General features: G+C 43.3%; 1 protein-coding gene across 1 annotated transcript in view; it reads left to right on the top strand.

The window, feature by feature from the left end:
* LOC139275611 (cilia- and flagella-associated protein 44) overlaps window positions 1–14,221 on the top strand; it is a 292,909-nt gene that overhangs the window by 67,908 nt on the left and 210,780 nt on the right. Inside the window, exons 10-11 of the mRNA XM_070892782.1 lie at window positions 4,563–4,610; window positions 8,721–8,820. Coding sequence (XP_070748883.1) covers window positions 4,563–4,610; window positions 8,721–8,820 — 148 coding nt within the window. The remainder of the gene's footprint in view (window positions 1–4,562; window positions 4,611–8,720; window positions 8,821–14,221) is intronic.

The following is a 14,221-nucleotide window of genomic DNA, read 5'->3' as shown; positions in this document are numbered from 1 at the left end:
GTCTTGTGAAAGGGCATGATACCATTTACTTCCTGTAACACTTTCTACATTGCACTTAATTGAGTGGCTCAAAATAAAAGAGAAGCATATCAGGACTGGGGAGGTCGGTAACATACTAATCACACACGAGAAAAGTGACATTGAGAAACTATTAACATGACCAGTCCAACGAACCTACCACAGAAAGAAATGTAAATCAATTGAAGCGCTCCAAATGCTTTTGGGAAAAAAAAAATTATATTTTTTTCCCCTTAACTAAAATTTTTCATCTACAAAATAAGTAAAAATGTCAAACAATTACATATTTCACAACATAATTACTAAATTGATCTATGGAATTGTTTTCTTTATGTCTTTTAATAACTTTATTGATGTATTTGCATTAAAAATCAGCCAGTCTCAAAAGCCTTCGACTGGATTTTATGTACACCACAACAGTTGAAGGGAATTAGAGCCCAAATTTCCCCATGAGTTGCACCGTTTTTTTTGATGTAATTTGATTTTTCTGGTGTATCTTTTTAGTTGCAAATATGGCCATTTCATTTGCGCAAGTGTAAGTGAGCTAGTTAGGTTTTTTGTTATGTCAGTTTTTTTTTCAAAAGGAGGCGTTCCCAGCCACTTACACCATTTATGCCAATTTGGCCAGAAAAAAGTTGTACTAAACTAACTTCGGGCAGCGTATGTGTCCACTTTTGTCCGCACAGAAAGACCTTACTTACAGTTAAGGAATCGGCGCACGTAACAACATTTCAAGCACCGCCAAGTACCAAACAAAGCACAAGCAGTAATAACCATTCAATAAAAACTAAAGAACTGAAGTAAATAATTAAATTAACAAGTAAATCCTACCTTCAACTAAACTCGGCAGCGGCTGGCCGTGCGGGAGCCCCTTCGGCCTGGGATAGGGGAGGGAGATCGTGGCTGCCGCCCCACCGACTTTCAACCCTTTTAGGGTGGGAATTTTTTTCCTTTTTGCCCGTTTTTCAGGTTTTTGATCGGGCTTTAAAAACGGTAGGCTGAAACCTGGCAGAGGCATGGCGCTTCGGCTCCCTCGCACGAGGAACCGCAGACCACTCTATTTAGCCCTGAAAGGAGTTCGGAGATCGGACTGATTTGGGCGCACGCTCAACGGTCGGCAAGTGTGCTAGAGCCAGGCGGGCCATGTGTGGAAGGATACCGAGGTCCAGCGCAACACACGGCACTATGATTCTAAGCATCTTTGCACACTGACATCGTCAAAGAGCTTCACACACAAATTATTTGTAATACAACCAATATTGCTGGTTATTTATTGATACACAGGATGGGATGTAGGTTAAGTACATGGTTGTCACTGTATATGTGCTTCTTTAACATGACAACACCACCCAACCAAACGAACACAAAGCCAGCCCAGCATGGCAAGCGACATCGCTACACGACAAGCTATCCTTGGTCCAAACCACTAAACTGCAGTCAAAGACGACCAACCTCTCCCCCTCTCTCTCGCCCCAATCAAAACTCAATCGCACCAACCTGTTTCTTGCAGCCCTCAGACGCCGGCCTGTGCGGCAGGCCATTCGGCCTGGGATAGGGGCTGGACGCATTCTGCAGGCATCAACGTCACAATCATGGAACAGAGCTACTGTGCATGCGCGACCGCTCTACTGCGCACGCGCGCAGCTGCCGGCACTGTTTTCGGCACAGGGCTGTAGCTCTGCCCCCCACTCCATGAGGAGCGCCGCGCCAGGACCCGGGACACACAGCAGAGCGGCCAGAATCGTGAGTTAAGTTTTTCGGCGTCGTTTCCAGCGCACAAAGTCGGCACATCTCAGGAGAGTGCGCCGAAAAAAGGGGTTGGGGAAATTTGGGCCCATAGTGTGGATTCTGAACATGTAATGGTTTCAGAATTCCCCGGTCTGCGTCAGCAGCTCTGAGTTGAAGTAGAACAAATGTCCTCTGAGAATTTGTCAGTTTCTTTGCTTCTTCCAAAAGAATTCAAAAACATTGCGATTGAATTCAGCAAATTTTTAAATGAATAATTTAATCAGGATATTTCAAAGTGATTTGAAGTCCTCAGTTGCATGTTGCAAATCTTCAATTAAAGACAGCAGGTGGGAGTTTCCCCTTGGGCGGGATACTGATGCAATTTTGATGGGACAAGACTGTAACCTGGCCCCTGTATCTTTGGGCGTGATTCAGTGATCAACCTTATTTATAAATTATTGGTGGATTTTTGCTTGCCCACCGTGGGGAAGGGAGGAAAATTATACTGCAAGGCTGGGCTGCAGCAGCAACTGACGTGATTGGCTGTCTCCATGGCAACTGAAAAGGAGGGTACTGAATTGTAAAAGCTTCAGAAGGCTTCGGCCTCTCAGCTGTGGAGTTATTGACATGAATCCTTCATACCACGCTTTTCCCTCGCTTGAATATTCCAGCCCAGATTTGTCCTTCATTTCCTGCTGGCACATCGCAAGGCCAACCCCGCAAGTAGCGGTGAAATGTGGGGAACTGGCAGATTGGCTTTCTGCCTGACTTTCTGTTCCTGTGTCCGAGAGTTATATCAGGAAATTAGTGCATGTCCAGAGTGAAATGTATGTTAAGAAACACCAGACAGTGCAACGTTTTTTTTTACAAGGCAGTGGGGTAGCATTGCTGGTTAAAGAGGAGATTAACGCAATAGTAAGGAAGGACATTACCTTGGATGATGTGGAATCTGTATGGGTCGAGCTGCGGAACGCCAAAGGGCAGAAAACGCTAGTGGGAGTTGTGTACAGATCACCAAACAGTAGTAGTGAGGTTGGGGACGGCATCAAACATGAAATTAAGGATGCGTGCAATAAAGGTACAGCAGTTTTCATGGTGACTTTAATCTGCATATAGATTGGGCTAACCAAACTGGAAGCAAAACTGTGGAGGAGGATTTCCTGGAGTGTATAAGGGATGATTTTCTAGTCCAATATGTCAAGGAACCAACTAAAGAGCTGGCCATCCTCGACTGGGTGTTGTGTAACGAGAGAGGATTAATTAGCAATCTTGTTGTGCGAGGCCCCTTGGGGAAGAGTGACCATAATATGGTAGAATTCTTTATTAAGATGGAGAGTGACACAGTTAATTCAGAGACTAGAGTCCTGAACTTAAAGAAAGGTAACTTCGATGGTATGAGACATGAATTGGCTAGGATAGACTGGCCAAATTATACTTAAAGGGTTGACGGTTGATAGGCAATGGCAGACATTTAAAGATCACATGGATGAACTTCAACAATTGTACATACCTGTCTGGTGTAAAAATAAAACGGGGAAGGTGGCTCAACCGCAGCTAACATGGGAAATTAGGGATAGTGTTAAATCCAAGGAAGAGTCATATAAATTGGCCAGAAAAAGCAGCAAACCCGAGGACTGGGCGAAATTTAGAATTCAGCAGAGGAGGATAAAGGGTTTAATTAGGAGGGGAAAATAGAGTATGAGGGTAAGCTTTCAGGGAACATAAAAACTGACTGCAAAAGTTTCTATAGATATGTGAAGAGAAAAAGATTAGTGAAGACAAATGTAGGTCCCTTGCAGTCAGAATCAGGTGAATTTATAATAGGAAACAAAGAAATGACAGACTAATTGAACAAATACTTTGGTTCTGTCTTCAGTAAGGAAGACACAAATAACCTTCTGGAAATACTAGGGGACCAGGGGTCTAGCGAGAAGGAGGAACTGAAGGAAATCCTTATTAGTCAGGAAATTGTGTTAGGGAAATTGATGGGACTGAAGGACGATAAATCCCCAGGGCCTGATAGTCTGCATCTCAGAGTACTTAAGGAAGTGGCCCTAGAAGTAGTGGACACATTGGTGGTCATTTTCCAACATTCTATCGACTCTGGATCAGTTCCTATGGATTGGAGGGTAGCTAATGTAACCCCACTTTTTAAAAAAGGAGGGAGAGAGAAAACGGGGAATTATAGACCAGTTAGCCTGGCATCAGTAGTGGGGAAAATGTTGGAATCAATTATTAAAGATGTAATAGCAGCGCATTTGGAAAGCAGTGACAGGATCGGTCCAAGTCAGCATGGATTTATGAAAGGGAAATCATGATTGACAAATCTTCTCGAATTTTTTGAGGATGTAACTAGTAGAGTGGACAAGGGAGAACCAGTGGATGTGGTGTATTTGGACTTTCAAAAGGCTTTCGACAGGTCCCACACAAGAGATTAGTGTGCAAAATTAAAGCACGTGGTATTGGGGGTAATATAGATAGAGAACTAATTGGCAGACAGGAAGCAAAGAGTAGGAATAAACGGGTCCTTTTCAGAATGGCAGGCAGTGACTAGTGGGGTACCACAAGGTTCACTGCTGGGACCCCAGCTATTTACAATATACACTAATGATTTAGATGAAAGAATTGAATGTAATATCTCCAAGTTTGCAGATGACACGAAGCTGGGTGGCAGTGTGAGCTGTGAGGAGGATGCTAATGGCGGTGCAGGCTCGAAGGGCCGAATGGCCTACACCTATTTTCTATGATTTTATGTTTGAGTTTGCTAAATTAACACAGCCATTTAAGGTAAAGTGAACAACTTTGTTTTTCCATAGGATGCCAACGGTAAAATCTGGAAACTTGATCTCTCGTTTTCAAACATTGTAAGTGCAAAAAATTGGATTTGGTTAATTAAGCAGATAAGAACAGGTTCTGAATCTACTGTGGTATTTTGCTGCTTTTCCCTCTATCCCTTACTTCTCTTTTTTTTCTCTCTCTCCTGCTACATGAACATCTCTTCACCCACTCTCCTCCTCACTGCTCTATCACTGGTCTCTATCGCTCACTTTTTTTCCCAACTTTCTCTCTGCTGTTCTTTTTTTGCACTGCTATTTCTCTTCCATCCATTTCTATCTGAAAATCGCACACATGCACATGTACACACAATCGCCTAGCCTCCTTTTGCAGCCTTTTTGTATTTCCTGCTTCTAATAGCCGCCTACTTTTAATTCCCTGCTGTATTTTTTAAAATGCTTAAATATCTTGCCTTGTGCCTTGAGTTCACAGAATTATGGATTTAATTTGTTGGTTCTCTGGATGTGAAAGACATTGGCAATGCCACATTTATTGCCAATCCTTAGTTGCCCCAAGAAGCAGGGTCGGTAATTCCAGGATATTGATCGAGTGCATGATGTCGATTGTACATACTGCAACTACAGTGTGCTGGGGATGGATATTGAGTCCAGTGGCATGGGCACTCATCAAGTAGTTTGCTTTATCCTGGATAATGTCGAGCTTCTTCAGTGTTTGTGCGGCTGTATCTGTTAAGCCAACTCGTAACTATGTTGAGCAATGCCATATAAAAGATGCAATAATCTCTGCCTCAACTTCTCCCAAAGTGGCAAAAGCATTCCATGCTCCAGCAACCCTTTCTCTCAAGACATTTCTCCTAATTGTTCTGCTCACTCTGTGACAATTTTAAATTGATGATCCCTTGTCACTGACTCTCCAATCAAAGGAAATAGCCTTTCCCGATACATTCTATTGAAACCCTTCATCATTTAAAACTTTCTATTACATCTCCTTTTAGCCTCCTCTGTTCCAGTGGAAATAGTCCCTCTATCTCAAGTCCCCCTTCATAACTATAATTTCCCATCCTGGTGAATCAACGCTGTACACTCTGTATGGTTTTAATGTCCATTCTATAATGGGGCACCAAAACTGCACAGTGCTCTAAATGTGGCTTAAACGGTGATTTCGCTACTCTGTGTCCCCATCTGTAAAACACAAAATTCTGTTGGACATATCTACCTGCACTTTCAGTGAATTCTGTAATTCAATGCCTAGATTTCGCTTTTCAACCAAATGCATACTATACCTTATGTATTATTTACATTAAATACATCTGCCACCTATCAGCCCATCCACTAGCCTGTCTACATCTTCCTAAAGTCTCTCTCAGTCCTCCTCGATGTTTGTCAAACCCCCTCATCATAGGCAGTCCCTCGATATCGAGGAAGACTTGCTTCCACTCGTGAAGTGAGTCCTTTGGTGGCTGAACAGTCCAATATGAGAGCCACAGACCCTGTCACAGGTGGGACAGAGAATCGTTGAGGGAAAGGGTGGGTGGGACTAGTTTGCCGCACGCTCTTTCCGCTGTCTGCACTTGATTTCTGCATGCTCTCGGCGTTGAGACCCGAGGTGCTCAGCGCCCTCTCAGATGCACTTCCTCCACTTAGGGCGGTCTTGGGCCAGGGACTCCGAGGTGCCTGTGGGGATGTTGCACTTTATCAGGGAGGCTTTGAGGGTGTCCTTGTAGCGTTTCCGCTGCCCACCTTCAAACCCCCTATCTTTGTGTTATCAGCAACTTTGGTGTTTGTGGTCCCTATGCCCGAGTCCAAGTCATTGATAATATATCATCGATATATATACAAAGAACAAACCTGGAGCCAGCACTGATCCAGGGTACACCACTTCCAACCCTTCTCCAATCTAAGCAACACCCATTCATCCTGACTCGTTGTTTCCTGTCTGTCAACCAACTTTCTATCCATGCTGCTATGTTTCCTCTTAGACCATATGCTTGAATTTTTCTAACAAACCTCTTATGAGACAGCTGAAAATCTACATACATTACTTCTGCTGCATTCCTATTATCAATCCAATCTTTCACCTCTTGAAAAAACGATTACATTTGATAAACACGACTTGCCTTTATCTAATCTGTGCCGGCTGTCCTTGATTAACCCACCCATTTCTAAATGTTCACTAATTTTTATCTCGAATTATGGATTCCAAGAGTTTTCCCACAACTGAAGTTGCACTAACTGGTCTATAGTTACCAGGTTTATCCCTCTCTTCCTTCTTGAACCAAGGTGATATCTCGGCTGCTCTCTTACCCAAAGGCACAATTTGCACATTTTCTCCCTGACTCCTTTCAGGTGCAACCATCAGGGCCAGGTGACCTATCCATCTGGAGTTGCACTAACTTTGTCAGAATCTATTCCTTTTCTAATTATGCCAATCAATTGTTACAGTTCCTCCTCCAGTACACCAATATTGTTACTGGTACCATCATTTGTAAAAACTGATGCTAAATATTTATTTAATATCTCTCTCTCATACCGTATCCTCCACAACTGCACTCCCTCCTTCATCCCTGAATGTCCTACCCGCTAACTATTCTTTTACTTTTTATAAAAGCCCTTACTATTGCCTGTTATAATCCGCCAGCCCTTTACATATTCCCTTTTAGCTCTTCTAATCTCCCTTTTTACCACCTCACTATACTTTCTATACTCCTCGTGGTTATCTTTAGTATTGTTTACCCCAACTTTATCATGCTTCTGTAGATTGGCTACAAATCTAAACTTTTCCACCAATCAGTGACCTATAATCTATTCTCAATGATAACATCTCTTCAGACAGATGCTGATCGCCACCATCAATACAAGTTGTCCCGGGTACAGTTGCAATTGTGGTCATAGTTAATAAGGCTACTCCTGCTCCCTCTTTGCTTCTCTATCTCTTCTGAGAACTTTGTAGCTGGGAATATTTCATTGTCACAGTTAAACCAGGTTTCTACCAATTCTATAATATGAAGTATCTCGATTCTAATTAGTGCCTTTTAGTCCTCCATTGTTTCCAATTGGAACTCTAACTCATTCACATTCCTCTGTAACCATTCCCATTCTATTCTTTCTTATTGGTTTCACTATCTTTCCCTACCATCTGCCCTAAAACCAATCTTTCTATACCCCTTCCTTTTCAGACTGCTTTGACCCTTCATTATAAATATTCTTAACCCCTCCTGATATGCTCTTAAGATGTGCTCTCCTCATTCCTGTACTAGTTGAAATCCTCCTCCTTTCTGAAAGGTGTTGGGGATGGGAGTGAGGTTGGATATGGGGGGGTGAGGGTAGGGGCGGCGGGGTGGGGGGGCGGGAGGTTGGTGAGGGCATGGAGTTATTCTTTTGTCAACTTGACACCCTTGTTGCTGGCACAAGTTGTGAAATGTGGCCAGGATTTCCATTCTCTAGAACTGACATCCCTCTGACTGTTGAGGATCAAAATCTGTCAGAAGAAAGAAACACTCTGTGTGAACAGTGCATCCTTTCCACTGTAACTTTCAATGGAAGCCCCGACCTGCGTGAGAACACCAGCGGCAGGTCTGGGCCATAAAAGGAGTGGTGAGCAGCGTGAAGGCATACTACTTCAGGGAGCAGTGCGAGCTGGTTGCAGAAGGGTGACGGCAGCTAAAAGTGACATCATCAAGGTCCAGGTCAGTGATTGGAGCATGGGCAGGTACAGCAGGAGCGGCGAGATCAGGGCGAAGGAGCGGGAGAGAATGTAGAGGGACGTGATCGGGGCCCACGAGAGGCGTGAGTTCGGGGCCAGAAGAGGGGCCAGGGGCAGCACGGGCCAGCCCACATTGCGATGTGTGTATGCACTAGGTCCATGCAGCAGAGCAGGTCTCCAGTCGTCTTGGATAATCCTTGCCACTGGATCAAGACCTGGCACTGTCAAGTCCGTGTGGTGACTGATGTGCAATGGCCACCCCACGTTAAAAAAATCCACTCACAGGCATCTTCCACCCTTCAATATGTAGTTCAGGACCTGGAATATTGGGTCCTTCATTGAAACACCTGTGAACTCATCCTTTTTTGGCGTGGAAGCAAGTCATCCTCATTTCGAGGGACTGCCTATAATGATGATGATACTTTCAATAACCAATTTTTCCTCGGTATGCTTACAGTTTTTCTAAATCCTTGCAGACCCAAGACCCTGAGTGCCTGTTTTCTTTCCACTCCGGGGCGATCCAGGCCATGGATCTTTCACCACTCACCTATCTGATGGTGACAACGGCACTTGACCGTAGGTTTGATTTCTTTACTTAAATAAAACATGACTAGATGTAGTTGCAATTCAGTCAGCTATTTTTCTATAAAGAAATAGCATCTTATCTCGGGTCTTCCTAGAATTATTTTTAGACAAATAAACCGGCACAAAACCAGTAACTATACTCTGCTCCATATTTTTTTTCAATATTAGCTGCAAAGCAGTTTTGTTGCGACCAATAGCATTGTGATGTACAGTATATCTCTCATATTTGGTGCAAACGCTGGGGCAATTTTCCTTTCTTTCCCCATCCCCCCAATTCCCCACCCTGAGCATTTACCTCCGTTAGAACGTACTTGAAGTGGACTGACCTGACATAACCCTGCCCACCTTTTAAGGATTCGTCGAACTTAAATTGGCTCAACATACCTTACAGGAGGCCCCAGAAGTTGCATTATTAGAAATGGCCACCAGCTTCAGAGCCTCTGGCTGCAGTCTGTAAACTTGCATCAAGTCTACAGCACAGAAGCAGGCCATTTGGCCCAACTGGTCCATGCCGGTGTTTATGCTGAACACGAGCCTCCTCCCAATCCTCTTCATCTCACCCTATCAGCATATCCTACTATTCGTTTCTCCCTCATGTACTTATCTAGCTATTTGCCTCAACTACTCTTTGTGGCAGCAAATTCCACATTATCACCACTCTCTGAGTAATGAAGTTTCTCCTGAATTCCATATTGGATTTATTAATGCTGATCTTATATTTATGACCTCGAGTTTTGGACTCCCCTGCAAGTAGAAACATTTTCTCTATGTCTACCCTATCAAACCGTTTCATTATTTTAATACCTCTATCAGATCACCCCTCAGACATCTCTTTTCTGGAGAAAAGATCAGCAGCTTGTTCAGTCTTTCCTGATGAGTATATCCTCTCACTTCTGGTATCATCCTTGTGAATCTTTATTGCACCTTCCCCAATGCCTCTATATCCATTTTTTAATATGGAGAACAGAACTGTGTGGTCTAACCATGGCTGCTTACAAATTTAATGTAAGTTCTCTGCTTTTCAATTCAATCCCTCTAGAAATGATCCAGTGCTTGGTTTGCTTTTTTTAATGGCTTTAATAACCTGCGTCACCACTTTTAGTGATTTGTGTATCTGTACCTCAAGATCCATTTGCTCCTCTACCCCATTTAGAAAGAAAAAGAAATACTTGCATTAACATAGTGCCTTTCATGACCAAAGCGCTTTGCAGCCAATGAAGTACTTTTGAAGTATAGCCACTGTTGTAATGTAGGAAATTTAGACTTATTATCCAAGCAGTATATGGATTCCTTATTGTTCCTTCCAAAATGCACCACTTTACACGTATCTATATTGAAGTTAAATTGTCAATTGAAGGCCCATTCCACAAGTTTATTAATGTCTTTTTGTATTTTGTTGCATTCTTCCTTTGTATTAATTACACTCCACAATTTGGTATGATCGGCAAATTTTGAAATAGTACTTCCGATTCCCGAGTCCAAATCGTTTATATAAAAATAGAGGTTTGGAGGATTGCAAACATTACCTTGATTTAAAAAAAAAGGGGGAGAGGGATAAATCCGGCAACTGCAGGCCAGTCAGCCTAACATTGGTGGTGGGGAAACATTTAGAGATAATAATCCTGGACAAAATTAATTGGCATTTAGAAAAGTATGGGCTAATTAATTAAAGTCAGCATGGATTTGTAAAAGCCAAATTGTGTTTGACTAACTTGATCGAGTTCCTTGATGAAGTAACGGAGAAGGTTGATGAGGGTAGCGTAGTTGATGTTGTGTATATGAACTTTCAAATGGCGTTGGACAAAATGCCACATCATAGACTTGTTAGCAAAATTAAAGGCCATAGAATTAAATGTACAGGGGCAGCATGGATACAAAATTGGCTAAGGGACAGAAAGCAGTTAGTAGTGGTGAATGGTAATTTTTTAGACTGGAGGTAAGTATACTGTGGAGTTCCCCAGGGGTCAGTATTAGGACCTCTGCTCCTTTTGCTAAATATTAATGACCTGGACTTGGGTATACAGGGAATAATTTCAAAGTTTGCAGATGACATGAATCATGGAAATGTAGTAAAATGTAGTAAAATTGAGCAGGATAGTAACTGACTTCAGGAGGACATAGACTGGTGAAATGGTCAGACACAGGGCAGATGAAATTTAAAGCAGAGAAGTGTGAAGTGTTACATTTTAGTGGGAAGAATGAGGAGAGGCAACATGAACTAAATGGTACAATTTTAAAGGGGGCGCAGGAACAGAGAGACTGAGGGTATATGCACACGAATCTTTGAAGCTGGCAGGATAAATTGAGAAGGTTGTTTTTTTTAAAAAAAAGCTTATGGGATCCTTGGCTTCATTAATGGAGGAATAGAGTATAAAAGCAAGGAAGTTATGCTAAACATTTATAAAACACTGGTTAGGCCTCAGCTGGAGTATTGTGTTTAAATCTGGGCACCACACTTTAGGAAGGATGTCAAGGCCTTGGAGAGGGTGAAGAAGAGATTTACTAAAATGGTACCGGGGTGAGGAACTTCAGTTGTGTGGAGAAGCTGGGGTTATTTGCCTTAAAGCAAAGAAAGTTCAGAAGAGATTTGATAGAGGTGTTGAAAATCATGAATGGTTTTGATAGAGTAAATAAAGAGAAACTGCTTGCAGTGGCAGAATTGTTGGTAACCACAGGACACAGATTTAAGGTGATTGGCAAAAGAACCAGAGGCGACCTGAGGAAACATTTTTTTACACAGTGAGTTGTTGTGATCTGGAATACACGGCCTTGAAGGGTCGTGGAAGCAGATTCTGTGGTCAAATTCAAAAGATTCAAAAGAGAATAAATACACGAAGGGAAAAAATGACTGGGTTATGGGGAAAACGCAGGGAACTGGGATTAATTTGATAGCTCTACCAAAGAGCCAGCACAGGCTCGATGGGCCGAATGGCCGCCTTCTACGCTGCATCACTCTATGATACTATAAATGAACAACAGTGGTCCAATCACCGATCCTTGTGGAACACCAATTCCTACCTTTTGCTAATCTGAGTAATAACCTCTGACCTCTACTCTGTTTTGTAGTCAGCTTGGTATCCATTCTGCTACTTTCTCCCTGACTTCACATACTCTGACCTTAGTCATGAGTCTGCTATGCGGTACCTTATTGTCGGTCTTTTAAAAATCCAAACATATTACATCTACTGCACCACCCTTCTCTACTCTTTCTGTTATTTCTTCAAAGAAGGTTGGTCAAGCATGACCTTCCCTTTTGAAATATGTGCTGACTATTCTTTATTATATTTTTGGTTTCCAGATCTTTTTCTATTACATCTTTGAGTAAGGATTCCATTACCTTTCCTTACACCAATGTTAAGCTAATTGGTGTATAGTTGCCTGAACTTGTTCTGCTCCCTTTTTAAATATCGGAATAACATTAGCTGTCCTCTAGTCCTCTGGCACTATTCCCTTTTCTAATGAACTGCAGCCAGAAGGCCTACAGCCTACGTCCTGCTGGCCTTTTGGAAGGAAAAGGCTTACTTTCTGGCTGACCTACTGGTGGTATCTAGGATCTGCTCAGGTCTTTGACAGTAGTGTATCAGCTAAGGGACGGGTGCTTTATAACATTGTGCCAGGAGCCTTCTGAATCTCCCTGGCCAGGATTGCAGTGTCTGGTGTCTCATGCGAGAGAAGAGGATCTGCTAGGTCATGTTTAATTTCTCAGTGAACAGTTGATGGTCCAGAGGTGTGCAGTGATCTTGGAGGGGATACATGCCAGTTTGTCATAAATAAAGGCCAATACAAGCAGCAACAACAACTTTCATTTATGGACATAGCACCTTAATGCAAAAGATCCAAGGTGCTACACAGAGAGCGACAAATTAAAAACAAGCGCCATGCCAGGAAGGAAAAGAGATTCAGAGGGGTGACTAAAAGCATGGTCCAAGGTTTCAGAAAGCTTTCAAAGGGGAGGTGGACAGGCGGTGCGGTTTATTTGGGGGGGTTAGGATTTAAGCGCCGGTGGTGGGCCCGAGTCAGAAGAATGGAGACTTTGAGGGGGTTGGATTCTGAGGCTGGAGGAGATTGCAGAGGAAGGGTGGGGGCGAGGCAATGCAGGGATTTAAAGACATGGACGAGAATTTTCTATTTGAGGCAGAGAGCCAGTATACGTCAGCGGGCATTAAGGTGATGGGTGGGCGGGATTTAGTGTGAGATACGATATATGCAGCAGAGTTTATGGGGAGTGTAAGATGGGAGGATAGCAAGGAGAGCACAATCGGGTCTGGAGGAGACAAAGGCACGTACGAGAGTTTCACTGGTGGAGGTGTGCAATGTTGCAAAGTGCTGGTGAGGGCACGGGATTTGGGCTGTGAAGAGTCTGATTCAGTCTCCAAGTGTGGCTGGCGAAGGAGATGGAATCGGTGGCAACAGCTGAACATGATGGTTTTCGCCTTCCCGTTGCTGAGATGGAGGAGATTAACCTCGTTCAGTATGTCAGAAAAGCGGTCCGACAGCCCAGAGATGTCCAGGAGATTGAGAGAGGTGACGAAGCAGTAGCTCTGGGAGTCATTGGTGTGCTTGTGGAAGCTGAGCACATATCTGCAGTGATGGAACTGAGGCTCAGTATGTACATGAGGAAGAGGAGGGAGCCAAGAATAGATCTTTGGAAAACTCTTGAAGTGACAGTTCAGAAATGGGAAGCGAAGCCGTCCTCGTGATCGGCTTATGATCAGGCAGGTCGAGTAGAACCATGTGAGGGTAGTCCCACAGAGCTGGACAATGGAGGAAAGGCATTGGAGGAGGATGGCATAGTTAACCATCGTGAACTCTGGAAAAAATGACCATGAGACATAAAGCACCATGGCCACAGTCACAGAGTCATCATAGGCAGTCCCTCGAAATCGAGGAAGACTTGCTTCCACTCCCAAAGTGAGTTCTTTGGTGGCTGAACTGATGACTCTCGCTGGGGCCATCTTGGTGCTATAAGAAGGGTGGGTGCTGAACTGGAGGGATTTAAACAGAGGGTTAAGGACAGATGGGCACAGTGTTAAGATGCAATGATGCTTTCAAGGATCCTTTGGAAGGAAAAGGAGGCTAGCGATGGGGCAGTGATTAACGAGGAATGAAAAGTTGATGGTGGGCAATTTTGAGTCGGGGATAATAACAATGGTGGTTTTGAAGAGGAGAGCATTCCATGATCTAGCAACCTTCTGCATAAAGACATTTCTCTCAAACTCTCCTCTCTCTCTTCGTGATCATTTTAAATTGATGACCTCTTGTCACAGACTCCTCAGCAGAAGAAACATTCTTTCCCTGTCAAAATTTTTCTTTTTTTTTTTAAACCTGAATTAAATCCCACCTCTGGCATGATACTGGTGAATCTAAACTGTACGCTTCAATGTCCTTTCTA

Source organism: Pristiophorus japonicus, chromosome 11, assembly GCF_044704955.1.
Source record: "Pristiophorus japonicus isolate sPriJap1 chromosome 11, sPriJap1.hap1, whole genome shotgun sequence".
Lineage (NCBI taxonomy): Eukaryota > Metazoa > Chordata > Chondrichthyes > Pristiophoridae > Pristiophorus > Pristiophorus japonicus.
Note: the sequence above shows the minus strand (reverse complement) of the source record. Positions and strands in the feature narration are given on the sequence as shown.